Source organism: Peromyscus leucopus, chromosome 1 (genome assembly GCF_004664715.2).
Source record: "Peromyscus leucopus breed LL Stock chromosome 1, UCI_PerLeu_2.1, whole genome shotgun sequence".
NCBI classification, from domain to species: domain Eukaryota; kingdom Metazoa; phylum Chordata; class Mammalia; order Rodentia; family Cricetidae; genus Peromyscus; species Peromyscus leucopus.
Window position 1 is genome coordinate 21,602,807 of NC_051063.1, and position 18,244 is coordinate 21,621,050.

Sequence of the window (18,244 nt, forward strand, 5' to 3'; positions counted from 1 at the left end):
AAGCCATTTCAACAAATTAATACTCTCATACTGACATGTGTCATCCTTCTGTGTCAAAATGCATGTTTAAATTTAAAAGCTTGAAAAGTGCTATATGACGATGTGTCTTCACTCTATCATTTGCTCACAGCACCAACACAAGCGTCTCTCCTTGTGAATGAATCATCTGTTACCAGTGCTTCCCAGAATCTTTCTTTCATTTATACAATGTGATTCTGGCCAATGCAATATAGTACATAGCAACACATCTTCGGACAGGGCCACACAACATAGCCCAGACTGGCCTCAAACTCACAATCCTCCTGTCCCGGCCTCTCATGAGCTAGGATGAGAGGAATGTAGTCCACAGAATTATTTTTAAAAAATTAAATACTAGCATTAATATAAATTTGATAAAACAAGTACATGTGGTTTTCTATTGTAAAAGCAAACCAGTTTTTAAATGTATTTATTAAAGTATAGTACAGGTGGTATATAATACACCTGGCCTTGAATTCACAACAATCCTTCTGCCTCAATCTCTGTGTGCTAAGATTCTAGCATGAACCCCCAAATACAACAAAGTCAGTAGTTACATTAGGAAAATTCATTTCTCTAATCTAACTTTCTATTACTGATAAAAAGCTTTCTACTTACTGAATTAAGACATACATGTTAATAATGTTCTTCATAATGCTACCTCTTACATCCTGTAAAGTGGCAGGATATGAAAACTGTGTAACACATTTTGCCCTACTTGAGTCTATGTGATTTGTTTCCCTGCACAGAGGAAAACAGCACACTACAAGCCACAGAAGCCAATGTAAATAAAAGCTCAAACACTTACTGTCGCTGGGGAGGCTCGAGTTGTGTGTGTCACTGAGTGACCAGAATTCTCCATTGAATTGCCAATCAGATAGGTTCCTCCGGAGCTGCTGATGAGCTGTCCTCCTGTGACGCCCATCTGAATACCACCAGTACCCACCATACTGTGGGAGGACACCACGGTTGTCACCTGTGCTGAACTTCCTTGAGTGTCAAAGTAATTTCCTCCAGTGTTTTGGCTGTACATCTGTGTTTCTGTATAAGGATAAGTTGTTGTTCGGCTTTAGAAGGAAAAAAAGAAGAAGAAGTTTACTAGCTTGTTTATATCACGATTGTTCTCTTTAAGACAAATATTTTTAAAAACACATCATTATTGTCCAGCCTTTGAAACCTGTGAATTTTGTATTTTTCTATTAAATATTATTCCCATCAGTAGAAGGATTGATTCCTCTTCAAATTAAATGTCATTTTCTTTTAAGGAGAACCGTAACTTGATTCTGTATTGTAGTGTATTTACCCTCCATAGGAGCTCATCTCCAACTCATCAACAGGTCAGTTCACTGCAGAAATCTGTTCACAAATGCTTTCCTTGCATTTAAATGCTCATGTATGTGCTACTGTTAGAAAGACTGAAATCTAACATGACCGGGGACCTGACAAGCCAACCTCTCGTACCACTTCCCATCCATGGATAACTGGTGATCATCCTTCATATCTGAAGAGGCTTCTGTGGATTCCTTGCTTAACACCAAAAAGATTTTGAGCTAAAACACTATCTATGTCTGTGTAGTAGTGCTCCCCCTTGTTAAAGACCATGCCAGCTCTTCACATACTCACTTGCCATCTCTCCAAAAGTCTGGTCAAGCTTCTGCCCTTAGCCTTTCAGTGAAGTGACTTTTAATAAGGTCACTTGTGACCAAATGTAAATACCAGGCTAAAAGGCTCCTTCAGCTCTTGTCTCTTTTTGACCTATTTCCAGGATGACACTGCTGACCACCCATGTTGCCCTTTTCTTCTTTGTCTGTTCTGATTAAGTTTATCTGATTTTTCATTTTCAGTTGATGACATCTTACTGGGATGCCTTTATTTTTTTTTAATGTATAAAAGCTCACAAGAAGTTACAAGACTACAAGAAATATAAAAATGCACAGTCACAAACATTTCAGTTGCTTATATCTTTAAAATTTCAAATGATAAACTAACATTTCCAGAGCTTGCTATTTTCTAAGTCGATTCTCACACGTGGCCAAGCCTGGCAGTTGGGTTTCAACTAGCCTGGTACTTTACCTTCTGTGGTATTTCATTTCCACTCTATGTTTGTTGTTTTCCCTCAACCCCCTTTTCTAATCTCCATGTTTCCTGCATGTTTGATAGGCTAGGTTTTGTGGATTCTGCTTTTCTTGTTACTTTAACTTAGACCACAGGCCTTTACCATGTACTACATGATACATGTGTGCTCACGGTAAGCTATCATAGAGTTGGAAAACTCTTTTTATTTTCTAGTTCTAATATAAGAATTTTAACATCTGAATTTTCAATGACCAACACTTATTTCTAAATACCCACACAATTCATTGAACATGGAGATGTGGAGCTGGTGCCAACGAAGGGTCTTGATCTCTATGTTCTGCCTTTGGTGTTAAATAAAGTATTCTGCAAACTACTAAAAAAGAAATGTAAACACCAATCCTGCCACAAAACCTTTGTCCTACGATTGTTCCTGCCTGCAATATATGCTAGGGCAAGGGAGGCATAGAACTTGTCAGAGTAGTCAATCAATCAATGTCTTATTTGACTTAAGGCCCACTTCATAAGACTGAACCCATACCTGACACTGCTTGGGTGAACAAGAACCAGAGGCTAGATAGCACAGAGACCTAGAGTAAAAGCAAACACTGCAGGTCTTAAAAAAAAGTATCAATAAAATCATTCCTAATGATATTCTGCTATACTCATAGATCAGTGCTTTATCCAGTCATCATCAGAGAAGCTTCCTCATGCAGCAGATGGGAAGAGATGCAGAGACACACAGCCAGACATTATGCAAAGAGAGAGTGTGGGGGGGAGAGTTTCCTTGGAACACACAGCTCTAAATAGGATGCCTTCATCACATCTCTCCCCTCAGAGCTCAGGGAACCTTGTGGAAGAAGAGGCGGAAAGAGTGTAAGCCAGAACTGATGGAGGACACCAGGAAAACAAGGCCCTTGGAATCAACTGAGCAAGGCTCATATGAACTCAGAGAGACTGAAGCAGCAAGTGTAGGGAGTGTAGGGCCTTCTTGTATATATCACAGCTTTCAGCTTAGTATTTTTTACAGGACTCCTGAGTGTATGAACAAGTGGGTCTCTGATTCTTGTGCTTGTTCTTTGGGGATCTTTTCCTTCTGTTGAGTTGCCTTGTCCAGTCTCAATGTGATGACTTTTGTTTTATCTTAATATATTTTATTTTGCCATGTTTGGCTGTTATCTCTTAGAAGTCTGTTCTTTTCTAATGAGAGACAGAAAGAGGAGAGGAAGTAGGGAGGAGCCGAGAGGAGTAGAAGGAACGGAACCTGTAGTCAGCATATATTCTATCAGAAAACAATCTATTTTCAATAAAAGGAAAAATGGGGGTGGGGCTCTCTGCTATGTGGGCAGCCTCCCAGGTCCTTGTTATTCTACACCCTTCATCTGGGCAGAGAACTGTTCTTCACCTCCAGGTTTTGAAATTAACGCCAATGCTTCTCTTATACTGATAGAAGCCAGTTAATCCTAAGAATTCTCTTCTAAATAAACCATGAAATTCTACAAATCTCTTTTCCATTCTCATAATCCTTAATTCACAATGTTATTCATTATAGTTACATTCTGATTGGATTTCTTTCTTCAAACCTGGCTCTCTTCCAATTTGCCTCCAATTTTGCTGCTATGGGAATTTTTCTAAAATATAAATGTGGCAACAAAATTTTGCTAAAAAATCTTGCCATGATTCTTGCCTTCAAAATTCTCCTTTGCCTTCAAAAACTGCTCAAATCTTTATAGGAAGCACCAGGGCTGGTTTGCACACAATCTCAGCAAAGCAAGAAGGGTGGAGAAAATGGTCTGCCCTAGAGAAAATTGATCAGCAAAATGGCCAATGTGATGTTACTGAAGAAAACATTTAAGAACATGGCCATAACAAAGTCCTGAGATTGTGTGCAAACCAGCCCTGGTGCTTCCCCTGACCCTCCTCCTTTGTCCTAATCTCCCTTAAAAGTTCAGCTTAAGTTCCTCATCTCAGATTTATTTTATGTGTCCTTGCTTACCACAGTCATTTCTCACAAGCATTACATTTTGTTCTCTATATTTCCCTAACATTCTTTTGCATGGCTAAAATATAGCTTCCAATACACTTACTGTCAATTTCCTCATATATCTCTACTCCCACGAAATTGTGCTTCACTGCTATCTATAATCTCAATATAATCCATTACATGTTGATTGTGAGTACAATGAATAGCCAATAACTTTAAAGACAATTTCTATTGGCCATAGCATCCAACCTTATTAATTTCAACAAACATTTTTTATATTTAGTTATATCATGAGAAACTGTGTGAAACTTTCTAAGACTTTTAAAATTTTAATGGGGAAGTTTAACCTATCAAAATACTTGCAATTCACAATATCAATTATAGTTAAGAGTTTTCATGGCTCCAATGACATTCTGCTACATCCATAGATCAGTGTCTCACTCAGCCAATCTTCAGAGAAGCTTCTTCTTTAAGTAGATGGGAACTAATACAGAGACTGGACAATATTCAGAGAATGCAAGACTTTGTAGCACTCAGGACTAAATGGGATGTCTTCATCAAACCCTTCCCTCAGGGGCCAGGCACATATGTGGAGGAGGACTTAGAAAGATCGTAAGAGCCAGAGGGGATGGATGTTTCCAAGGAAACAATGTCTTCCAGACACAACAGGACTGATACATATATGAACTCACAGAGACTGTAGCAACACTCATGGGCCTTTACAAGTCCAAGCTAGATGGGGTCCCAGCAATGAGAAGGGGAAGTGGACACAGGCTTGCACCCCTAACCAAGAAGCTACCTACAATTAGTATATACTTGCAAAGGAAAAATTAGTCCTCTCCAATGGAGTTTCACTGGGCATATTAACCACACTTCGGTGTAGGCCCTATGCCTATGAGTAGATGGCCAACACAAAAAGTACTCAGTGTTATTTCTTTAGACTTTCTGTCTCATAGTGCTTTCTTGCGTACTTTCTGTCTTTAAGTCTTTTGCTTGTATATTTTGGTATCCAATTTTATGTTTTTCTGTGTGTGTGTTTCTTGGTTTTTGTTTGATTTTTTAGAGGGAGAAAGAGAAAATGTATGGTTTTGGGTTGGTAGGGAGGTGCAGAGGATCTGGGAGAAGTAGGGGGAGGGGAAAAGTGTGATCAGAATATAATGTTTGAAAACATTTTTTCAATAAAAAGAGCACAAAAAAGAGATAATAGTTTTCAGAAAGTAATTCACACTAAAAAAAATATACCCTCCACAAATAACTACAAAAGATACAGGAATAGATTTTAGTTTAGGACAATGACATAAACAATTATATAACTTAAAAAAAACTGAAAAATACCATTTTAAATATATGTAAAATTCTTATCATTGTTATAATTTCTCAAACTAAAAGCTTCTTTATTTAATAAAATAGCCATGTTGATTTCACATTTAGATTAAAGGAAAAAGGAGTGCATGCTAATTTGTGTTCACTGAATATATAGTAGCTTCATTTAACAATGGATAAAATAAGACAACTTCGGGTTGGTATTAAAGTATAGTCAAACAAGTTGTATAAATACATTCAGGGTAATAAATACTAACACATGCAAGACATGGCTCTGTTTCTCTTTTTGGAGGCCAGCAAATTTAGCCCACGTTCTGAGTTAACTCACATGGTAAAAACTTAAGATTCCATACACATCAATAATATCTATGAATAACTAAAACGGACTCATCCTGAAAGATAGAAAAGGGGGTTTTAAATTTTCTGTTGTGATTTGGGATTGTATTATTTCAGCTTTTTAGTACCACAGTACTCTTCTTATTCAGAATGGGGACTTGAATGCTGAAGAAGGGCTGATGGAAAAGCCAGAGCCATGTCTGAAGATACCAACACAACATAGGTTAATTCCAGCAGTTCTATGAATGTGGACATCGTTACTAGAGCTTAAGAAAACCATATCAAAGGACTTGAATCATTCCATCTTTCAGACGTGCCTTCTAAACAGACATCAGTCATACACATGCACTGCAAATAAATATATGAAATCTACATAACCCTCAGTTTGCTATGAAAATATGGCAGTGGAAAGCAATTTACTTTAGTTTTTACATTTTCTTCTGGCTGGAAATGATTGAGGAGCTAGAACATGACCGACCACAGAACAAGAGAAGGAGGCAGGCACTGGAGATCATGAGAAAGCTGCAGAGTATCACACATGGAACTGTACAATTGGCTTAGCTGTTTCATAGGCACACAGTGGTTAAGACAGGCCATTTCTAAGTGACTATAAAAAGGGATACAAATAGAAAAAGAGGGGTGTGGACTGTCTGAATTTGATTTTGACAAAAAAAACCCCATATATTTAAATGGAAAATGGAGGAGACTTTTAAATACTGGGTTGATAAGAGAAGTAGTCCATGATATCCTTGCATGGCTTTTAATCTTTGAGAAGCAAGCATTACCTTGTTTGATGGTGTCCCTGAAGCCCCAGCCAAACCAAAGTCACACACAAGTAATACTTAAGCTCCTGAATCAATGTCAAGAACGTATCATCATCATCATCATCATCACCATCATCGATATTATTGGTGTTCATGAGGCCATGCATGTCTCACAATGTAGTCCAGGCTAGATTGGACTCAAGAATCTCTTATCTCAGTCTCCCACCTGCGAGACAGGCATGCACCACCACACCCAGCTTTGAAGAAAGTATTAAAAAAAAAAAGACACCACCAAGAGAAAAGCAATATATATAAAAATAGTTTTCTGTACTTTAAACACTGAGTCTTCATGTATCACAATCAGTTTTTCATACTCTAAATACTGAATGCATCCTTCATTTCTTGCTTCAGTACTATTTTCCCAGAAATCTCCTAAACATTTTCAAGGAAACTTCTCAGTTCTGGCCTATCAGGTATCTATCTTGAGTGAAAATTCTGAAAATAGACAACTTTTGAGGCAGTTTTATGCACACTTAAAAAGGTGTTCTGGGTTCATTTTGTTTGTTTTCTACAAACTGCCAAAGGCTAAAAGTAAAAGAGCACCACATGTTGGAGGTAAGAAAATGTGAATTCTACCTATCTGAGCTTCATTTATTTGTCTGTAAATGGGATGGAAATAAATGATGGCAATCCTACCAACTTTGATATTCTAGGAAGCTACATTTGAATGTCTTTCATCTTTGAAGAGATGGGAATGTTTTATGTAGCTAATGCTAGAAGCCATTCTTTAATTATAGTGACATCCAAGCTCTTTTCACACATGGTCAATTTTTTCTCCAAGGTTTCCTATGAAACCAATGCTTGGTGAGCTCTAAATGGGAAGTGGATTTCCACACCAGCTCCTAAATGTCTTAGTCCATGCATCAGTAGAAGGGCAAACGAAGGAAACATCTTCACCCTTAGTTACAGCAACTCCATGTAATCATTTCTTCTAAGGAAAGAGGATTTTAAAGATAATAAGAAAACATAATTTCACCTGCAAATTCTGAAACTTAACTGTGTCACTTGAGGAAAGAATAACCTAAAGTGGATCCTTATTAATCTTTTGAAGTATATGGGAGAGGGAAGTGGAGGCCTTCAGAAAATGTACTAACCACAGGATTTTCAAGAGGCAACTCTTAGAAAATTGAGTTCCATTCTGTTCACATGCTTATGGAGTTTGAAAAAAATTACAAATGTCAAATATGTTATCTCCCAAAGTATAGTGTGTAAAAGTTTTGGAAATACTGAGTTTATTTCCTAAATCCTGATTTTCTTTCTTCCTAAATATAGAACTTAAAAAAAAAACCTTTTAAAAACCTCGAAAGCTCTATTAGGAACCAGGATCCTCTCAAAGACTGGTCCAAATTTTTCTCCATCTATGTAACCACAGTATGCTTTTAAGGGACTCATATTTTATGGAACATGGTTTGGGAAATTTTACACTTAAGTTGATGATAAATGTACTCTCAAAGAAGAGTGGAGAAGGCGTCACTCCATATTGTTTAGATCACGTCTAAACAATAGACACATTTCCCTTTAAGGTTTACACAGAAAAATCCTTAGAAAACAGACCATCTCAATTTTGTCATAATATAGATTACATCATTCTTTCCGTTCTGACAAGGATGATATAGGAATGAGGGGGAAGGTAAAAATCAAAAGAAAATGTGATAAAGAAGAAAAATAATTTTAACAACCTCCTTTCTTACTAACCAGGAGATTGTGAATGCAATGGACTCTCCTTGTGGTATATAGTCCTCAGCCAGTTTAACCATAGTAACACAAACGACTAGAAAATGCAAGCTTTAAGAATTTTTACAAATAGGGATAACTAGGACCTAAATTTTGTGGAAATATCTTTGGGACAACCATTGCAAGGAAATAAACAAATTATGCAACTGAGTTTCCTGAAGAACTAGGATAAAATAAGCAGGAGAGAATGAATTGAGCTGCCTTTTCCCCTGAGGAAAAAGCGATTCTGTGCCAACACCCAGCACTGTAAAGTAGTCTCAATTGTTCAATTGAAATACATGCCTACTTACTAACCCACACTGTTAAGCCTGCTTTGCTAGCAGTAATTGTCAATATTCGCAGCGAGAACCAGGTAAACACTTTAGTTTCAGCAAATTATGATGATTACACATTCTCATAAGTGATTACACGCATCTGTGAGTGCTGTCATCACCTCCTGAGTGAGACCCTGTGCATTATGTCTACATGACAGGAGAATGCTGGTAACATGGGCATAGAGAACCAGACTTACTGAGCATGTGCAGGTTGTAGGGTCATATACTGGGTGCTTGAAAGTTCATGACAATGACCAGAGTCACTCTTCCCTAGAGGATCATTAGCAAAATGTGATTATTATCACACAGAAAGTGGGACTCTGAGGTCTAAGTCAGAGATCAAATACTAGCTGCCTATTAATTCAGCATGATACAACAGAAGAATAGAGATGACACTTTCCTAACACATATCAAAGTTTTTTGAATAAAAAGAGAGAATACAAGAGTCCTAAGATGGGCATTTGATATACAACTATATGCAGTCTAATGGTAGAAGTAAAAAATTACAAAAAAGATTCAAACAGCTTATGCTGAAAAAGTAATTATTTTGATGCCCAAGAATAAAATATTCATAGTTATCTACTCACTAAAACCCTGAATCTAATTCACAGGAACATAATGACATTTCCTTATTGAGTATGGAAGCAATACTTTAGAACTCCTATTCAAAATGTATACTCACCAGTACCGAGGAGTTTTAAAAGCATGTCTTCTCTATCTTGACCATGAATGTTCACTGTGACATGATACGTGGGATTGAAGATGCAATCTAGGCCCACACAGCCCAGATCTAAGCTAATTGGACTTTGTAGCAAGTGAACTCATGACCTAGACCTCATTAGTCATGATCTAATCAACTGAGCTAGTGGCCATAGAAAGTACGTGTTGGCACTAGACAGTTTCTGTGGAATCATTTCTGCACTTAAACAGTCCCACAATTTTAAAGAACCAACTTTAGAGATACTATTTTTCTAAGGTTTTACAAATGCATAAATCCATTCAACTAATATTTGTTACATGGGATAGTTAAATATAAATAAGAAAGGACAAGAGGGCCAACAAGATGGCTTAGCAGGCACAGGATTATGGCACCATGCTTGATAACCTGAGTTCAATTCCCAAAAACCAACATGTTAGAAGGAAAACTCTACTCCCACAAGTTGTCTTTTCTTTTTTAATTTTAATTACTACATACTATGGCATACTCACACACATAAACAAACAAACAAATCCAGAAGTCCAGTTAAAATGCAAAAGACAATGTGAAGAATTTAGGACAGAAAAATGTAAACAAAGCACAACATTTAACAGCAGTGGTTAATGTTTATAACAATTTCTTGTTTGAATCATAAAGGCACTTCTGAGAAGCTATCTCCATTTCAAATACAAATTCACATCCTCCTAAGTAGTAAAGCTGACTTGTCTGCACTACTTTAAACCAGGACAAATGAGGAATTGCTATGGCAGACTCTCTTAACAGTTATCCTTGACTACCTAGCTTCTATCATACAGACCCAAAATATACAAACCCCATTCTCAGCTTCTGGAGCTAGCTATCAATGGCTGCCAGGAGCAACAACAACTAACAAGTAAGCTGCCTCTAGCAGCATCTACAAAGGTATTTATTTTCTCTGTAAGAATAAAGTCCAAGTAAGAGGGATTTTTTTTCAATCGGTATAAATGCCAACAGTAGTTAAACTCATAATAAGAATTCTAAAATCAAGCTCTAGGAGGCCCTAAACCTATATAACAAACAGGAGAAATTATATACACTATTAACCATGCAGAGTTGAATATCCACTAGAATAACAGAAATTTATTGACTTTTTAAGTGCCAATGATCTAAATAAATGCAAATATTATAACCAAGTGGCAAGTACATATTCAAAGAGTTTTCTTCTTAGCATCAGAAACATTATAGAACATTCATCATACAACACTAGAAATGAAATTACAGTATGCACTTGTCCTTCATGGTGGAAGGTAAGCTGATTGTGGAGGAGGAGAAGCAATGTTTGTGGCAGAAAAGAGAGTGCAACACGGGCTAGGAGGAGGCTCACTCTAGACTGGCCGCGGTAGGGAGGGGCTGAAAAGATGGAGGAATGTGGCAGGATGCCTTTCAGTAGGAAAAATGCAGACAGCTCACAGAGACATAATGGTACCTCCTGGAAGTAGTCAAAGTTGCTATCCCTGGAGCAGGGGGGAAGTACAGAGAGAGGGGGGAATGGGAAGAAAGCCATGGGGAGACCTGTTTATTTTAAAGTAATGAAGGTGTTTTTAAAGCAGGGGCATTATGGACAGACTTAGTAACTAAAGTAATGAACAACAGAGCATGTGGAATTCTGGGTAAGATGCTGGATTAGAAACTGAGTCTGGGTGAATGGATGAATAAAGTTAGAAGAAGGACTAAGGGTGCACCAACTCTGCCCAGACACTCACGCCAAGTACCCAGCTCACACTGTGTACCCCATTAAACTCCCTACTAAGCACAGTTCTCCAGCTGCCTTAGCACTGACTACTGCTGCCAATCCTTCGGACCTGAGGATTCTTAAAGAAAGCAATCTGAGCTCAGAAAAGTCTTCTCATCTGCAGGGCCACATTGTGTTGCTTGAATTACTGAGATTCTGCCCTTCCCAAACTGTAGAAATGGATACAAACCATTACTTACAGCTCTGTGGTGGTGGTGCATACTTCTAACCCCAGCACTTGGGAGGCAGAGGCAGGAAGATTTCTGAGTTCCAGGCCATTCTGGTCTACAGAACAGGTTCCAGGACAGCCAGAGCTGTCACACAGAGAAACTCTGTCACCAAAAACCTAAGGAAAAAAAAAAAAAAAAAAAAAAAAAACAACAACAAACAACCAAAACAAAAAAACCAATAACAACCCAGGGGGAAAAGCTGCATCCTCATAATGAGGAAACATAATAATCAAATACATAATAGCTGCTTTTTTACATTTCTGTTTATTTTTTGATTCTTGGTTATTCAATTTCTTCCATAATTTTACTTTTTTATTTGTATTTTTTTACTTTAATTATTGAACTATGTACTTGAATTTCTATCTTATAAAGAAGAAGACCTCAAAAACTGTCCCTTCCTTTTCTTCAACTATAAAAATCTTCTCTATATTTCCACATCTGCTCTGCTCTAGTCTGTCTCTCACAGGTCAACCCAAATGCATTTCTACTCATTCATATTCCACCCCCTTTATGCTACTTTCCCAATTTCGTTGACATTTTTCTACTTAACAATATCGACAGCCTCACCTTTTTAAAAAAATCTATAAATTTCATTTGTTTCTTAATGAGTTCCCAGTGTTGCTATTTCTGGATCTAATCAGGGACACTAGTGTCCACTATTGCAAGCCATGTCAGGACTGCTAGTAAGGCATTAGGGGTAGCTAGCCATAACTCCCACAACCAAATAAAAGTGGGGACCATAGTTCGCAGTAAACACCACCCTTCCACACTTCTGAAGGATTCTTATAAAACAAAACAAAACATTAGGGAAAGGGGGAAAGTGGTGGCACTACACAACCATCCCAACAGATGCACAAAATACAAAGAAATACACAGAAGAATGAGACAATCTCCATAACACACTCCCAACCTCTCAGCTCCACAAAAATAGAAAACAAAGACACCAAGACAGTTAAAATTTCAGAGAAAAATTTAGATTTTTTTTAAAGGATCAGTGGCCATAAAGGTCACTCAGTTAAGCAGATGATCAAAATATGGAAACTCATTCAGAACCTAGACAAGAAAGTAACCAGTGAATGAAATAGTTGGGAACTTGGAGTAAAATTTTAAAATATGGAGAAAAATATTCAACCAAGAAATTGAGGTAACAAGGAGGAACCAAGCAGAAGCAGTGGAAATATAAGCCAATCAATCAAATTGGAAAATTACAAAAGAATGCTTTATGAACAGACTAAGCGTAAAAATGAGTTTCAAAAAAAAAGGCAAAGTCAAGATAATACTACATTAAGACACATATTTTTAAATATTAATAGGATGATCAAAACATTTGAAATGCCTAACTACATTAAAGAGACCTAGTGATCCATGAATAGAAGGAACTTGGGGGAAGTCAAAAGGTATAGACAATTAATTCAATGAAATAATAGTAGATAATTTCCTAAACCCTGAAACTACTAAGGAACTGTAATATTACAGTTATAGGCAAAATAGTTCTGAACAAGGCTCTAATAGCATTTGGCATAACCCTAAGAATTAATAAATGGGATCTGAATAGGACTCTAATAACAAAGGAAACAACTCTAAGAACTGATAAAAAACAACTACATGAAATTAAAAAGGATTTGAGAAGCCACAAGAAACTGTCAGCAGAGTGAAAAGACAGCCTATAGATTGGTAGAAAATTCTGCCAGTTATACTTCAGAAAGGGGACTAATACCTAGAACATATAAAGAAATACAAAAATTAAACACACACACTCATGTACGAATGCACACTACCAATCAATGTATAATCTAATGAACCAAATAAGCATTTCCAAGAAGAAACAAAAATGGACAACAAACATTTTTTTATGTGTCTCAATATTATCAACCACCAGAGAAATGCAAATCAAAGCTACTCTGTGATTCCCTCTCCTATCAGTCTATATGGTTATCACTGAAAGAGCAAAATATATCAAAAATGGCAAAGAGTATGAGAAAAGAAGAACCTTAGGTCACTGCTAGTGCCAGAGTAACCTGAAATAGATACTATAGAAATTAATAATGAATTTTCTAAAAATTCTAAAAATACCACGTGATCCAGCTATTCCACCACTTGGCATACACCCAAAGAAAGAACACAATATAAGACCCCAGTGATACACACACACCGATCTTACCACTTTTTTTTTTTTTGGCAAAAGCAAGAAAGTGGAATTAATTTATATACTTCATTAAAATGTGGTAAATATACACAATGATATTTTATGCAGCCATAAAGAATAGTGAGTTACAAAGCCTATAGTAAAACAGATGAATCTGGAGACATATCAAATAAGGTAACCTACACTTAGAAAGAAAAATATTGCATGCTCTCTCTCCTATGCAGATCCTAGCTTTATTTTTTTTAATTAAAAAATTCTCTGCATGTGAATGTTTTGACTGCATGTATCTTGTGCATACTAAGTGATCACAGAGGCCAGAAAAGGTCATCCATTGGAATGCAAGTTACAGAAGATTGTGAGCTGCCACATGGGTGCTGGAAATAAAACCTGATTCTTTGGGAGAGCAGGCTTTAACTGCTAAAGCCTCTCTTCAGCCCCTGATTCTCTCTCTCTCTGTGTGTGTGTGTGTGTGTGTGTGTGTGTGTGTGTGAGAGAGAGAGAGAGAGAGAGAGAGAGAGAGAGAGAGAGAGAGAGAGATTGGGGAAGGAGTATAATTATGAAGGTGAGAGGGTATATAGATGATCAAACTAGAAAGCGGACAGAAAGAGAAAGATTTCCGAAGCAGGGAAGACACATGTGATACGAAAACAGCAAGGGGACTATCACACATATGGAAAGGTATGGGTGGGGGAGGTCGTCACATAGAAAAAGGAATAAGAGAAGTAAGGGAAGAGTACCAACAAAAACAAACTAGGTTTGAAATGCTACAATGAAACCATGATTTTGTCTTCTAACTATAAAAAGAAAAATGGACAAAAGAGGAGCTTTCTTTCCACTTACAACTATCTATCATGATTCAGGTCATAAATAGCATGATACATGACTTCAACTGGACTCTGTCATGCATACTTGTCTTTTTACAGTTATTGCAGTGGGTAAAATCCAGGCCTTCTGAGAGCTCACAAGGTGCTATCATTGGGGTCAGTGGAAGCAACCATGGAAAGAAGCCAAGACAGCAGAGTTATCTTGAGGAGCAGCCACACATGGCAGAGATGCAAGAAGCATTCATTCTGCAGGGATGTGAGAAGTGCCCACCCTGTAGGGATTCAAGGAGCACACACTGCAGGAACTCACACACTCCAGGGATGAAAGAACCACAGACACTACTGGACCAGAAGCAAGACACTGAGAGAACCTATGTTCACCTAGGAACATTCAGAAACTGTTCGCTAACAAAAGCCCAGGGTGAAATCACTGCTGACAACTTGGAGTAATTCTTAGTTTCTTCATTTATAATACTACACTGACTGCAAAAGCCAACAAATTTACAAATTGCTACTACTGTTGATACAAAGGAGACAAGATAGTTGGTGGCGGGCAGACTTAGGCAGGAAAATAAGATTCATGGAAGATCATTATTCATATAGGTTCAACTGTGAAGAGGTCTACAAAATTCCAAATATATGTTTTGCTTTTTTTTTTACAAATTTACATATGAATACAAACCTCATACATACTCAGCTTAACATTTAAAAATCACAAATATTAAGGCATTATTAAAGCATATGCATCACTAACAAGAAATACAAGTTTTTCTCAATTTAGGAATAATTGTTAAAGCACATGCAAGTTCAACAATTTAAAATATTCTGAGAATGCTAAGTGAGAAGAAAATATGGGTGTATTTATTAATAAATACAGACAAAGCTCTAAGTATCAGTTTAATTTAAATAACTCTGTTGTAGTTAAAAAAAAATATCAAAAGTCACACAAACAATTCCAGTAGTAGAGAGGGCTGTAATAGACAGAACAGTAGTTCCCTGAATTGGAGGAATTAATCCAACTTCAGCATCCAACTTACATTGCTCCGTTGGTATAGACAGTATCACTTCCTTCCACATACTGCACCTGAGCTGGGTAGACATGTTGGACCTGCTGAACTGTCTGTACCTGCTGCACCTGAAAAACAAATATGAGGAACGTTAAGTGGTAGACATCAAAAGGGTATACCACACTAGATCTATGGTAAACAATAACCATAGAAAGGTTACACTGTATTGGATCCATGGTAAGTGGCAGACATAGAAAGAGTACACCACATTAGATTTAGCTCAAATTTCTCTAGAATATTGATCAGCAGAAGATGGCTAGGGATAAAATCTCTTAGGTTCATGCTATTTTAAAGTTAAGAAGCTTGTGTGTTTAGATCAACTACAGCACTTACCCAAATAATTCTACAATTTTCTTGTCAGTATACATAGACATGCAGTTTTATGCTTAACATTCTGAAAGCTTTTCAACTGATTTTGATGATTTATAAAATTCTACTCTAATTTTTATACAAAAGCTAAATTTATTTTTAATTAAAATCAACCATCTCCATCTGTATAATATTACTTGTATATATGTATATTTTTCTGGGCTGACCATTTGGTATTGGATGCATGAGCTCTTTAGCCCTGAAAACATATACATATACATATACATATACAAATAGCACTTTATGGGCTAAGCAGGTTGTATATAATATATTTAGAAATACATATACACATATATATAATTAACATCAATTAAAGAAAAAGAGGTCATGAATTTGAAAGACAGCAAAGGAGAGTTACATGGAAGGGGTTGTAGGAAAAAAGGGAAATAAGGAAATAATGTAATTATATTATAATCTAAAAAAGTGAAATATTACAATAAAAATCCCACAACGGAAAAATTTATACACTTAAATATTGCAAAGTATCTTAACAAATTTCATGCACTCATTTTTAAAGTAACTATCATCCATCCTTTCCTCATAAGATTATTAAAATTAATTATTAATTAATTAATTATTAAAACCTCACAGATTATTAAAAGCAATTCAAGGATTATATTTCTTTTTTATATTTACTTATTTACTTACTCATTTATGGGGGAGGGGCACATGGAGCTTGGAAAACAGTTTTCATGAGTCATTTTACTTCAACTATGTGGGTTCTAGGAATCAAACTCAGATATTCAGGCTTAGTGTCAAACACCTTTATCCACTGAGCCATCTCACTGGGCCCAATTTGTCATTTCTAAGGGGTGAAAATTATTACTAAGATTTATTTCTAGTAATTATGTGTATGCGTGTTTGTGTGCAGGTGCTCACTGAGGCCAGAAGAACACTTTGAACCCTGAGTGGTAGTTGTAGTTGCAAGTCTCCTTACATGGGTGATAGAGACCAAACTTGGGTCCTTCACAAGACACAAACCATGCTAACCACTGATACCTTTCTCAAGTCCCAAGAGATCAAAAGCATCAAAGCATTAACAGTTCCATCATATCATCTGGAATTCACCATTCCAATAACTTTGTAGTGGGTGTCTGTTCAAATCAAGATGTTAATGTGTTCCCCAGAGTGCATTCAGGTGCCCCACACCTTAATCCCTAACAGTTTTTTCATTCTTTTTCTACTTAGCCTTTTACCTCTAGAAAAAAAAAGGGGGGGGGGTCATTTACTTCAAAGGCTCTCTAGCATTCTAGATTTGTTGAATAGCATCACTAAATTTTGTGCTACATGTTTTTACATGTCATATAAACTGAGGGTTAAAATCCAGTGGCTCAGGCCTAGAGAGATGACCTATCTTTCCACTGACAACACTACTGGTTCCCTGCATCAACTGTGAGCAGCCACAACTACCTACAAGTCCAGCTACACAAGATTCAGTGCCTCTGGCCTCCAAGGGCACCTGCACCTATGTGCTCATATTCCCTACCCCACTCCCCATACCTACACGATTAAGAATCTAGAGGTTGAAGGAGTACCATTTTGAAGATCGGAGTACTTCCCATTGCACCTGTCAGCTGGCATATAACAAAGCTTTCTGCAATGTCAATTTTGGTCTAAAGGATTGGGTATCTGCTGGGGACCCCATGGCTATCACTGCTGCTTGACAAAGTTCCAGCATTTTGACATTGTGGATCACAATTCTCCAGCACCCTTTTACTTTCATTTTTAATGAATCTTGCTATGTGTTATGGTAGTTCCCTTGTGCCTTTTCCTTTGGGATATATTATGTGGTCTTCAGTGGAGGATGAGGATGTATATAGTGGCACCTCTTTAAATGAAATAAGTCTTTGGAAAATATCCCCACCAGCATGATAATTCTGCCTACTCCCACACAAGTTAAAACCAAGCGGCTGAAAAATTTAGATAACTAACATAAGCCTGATAGATAAGGTATATTTGATAAATAAGATTTGTTTGATAAATAAAGTATATTTGATAATCAAGATTTATAAATTCTTAAGGTCTACTCAGTTTCATAGTAATATCTGTTTAGCTTCCTCTTTGTTCACTTTAAGCTTTAGCTATTTGAATGAACTAAGCCATACAAAAAAAAAAAAAAAAAAAAAAAAAAAAAAAAACCTGCAATATTCTATAATGGAGTGTCTGGTCATGTGTCATTCCCCACCTTCCAGAATGTCCTTTTCCCAAGGTCAAGCATGTAAACAAAACTCCTCATATCCTCTGAGGCCAGAAGAAAGTTCTTGTTTGCTACAAAGGGCATTCTCCTTGTCTCTGGCAAGAGGAACTTGAAGCCCTTCCATTAACATATGACTGTGGCGCCTACTAACTTGTCTAGGATTTCCTAAAGCTGTAATTTCAGGTACTATAGTGTGCCAACCAATATGGGCTCTTTCTTAATGGTGGTAGATTACAAAGCCACTGATATGCTCTTCTCCACCCAATATCACAGTTAGTGAAATCTAGGGAAAAACTAAGGCCACAAAGATTGTTTATTCTGACCAACAAACCTAGTA

General features: G+C 36.9%; 1 protein-coding gene across 8 annotated transcripts in view; it reads right to left on the reverse strand.

The window, feature by feature from the left end:
* Window positions 1–18,244, reverse strand: part of Rfx3 (regulatory factor X3) — a 266,547-nt gene that overhangs the window by 97,233 nt on the left and 151,070 nt on the right. For all 8 annotated transcript variants that reach the window (XM_037205516.1, XM_037205509.1, XM_037205501.1 and 5 more), the window contains 2 exons: window positions 15,312–15,409; window positions 827–1,085 (listed from right to left, as the gene is read on the reverse strand). In XM_037205516.1, coding sequence (XP_037061411.1) covers window positions 827–1,085; window positions 15,312–15,409 — 357 coding nt within the window. The remainder of the gene's footprint in view (window positions 1–826; window positions 1,086–15,311; window positions 15,410–18,244) is intronic.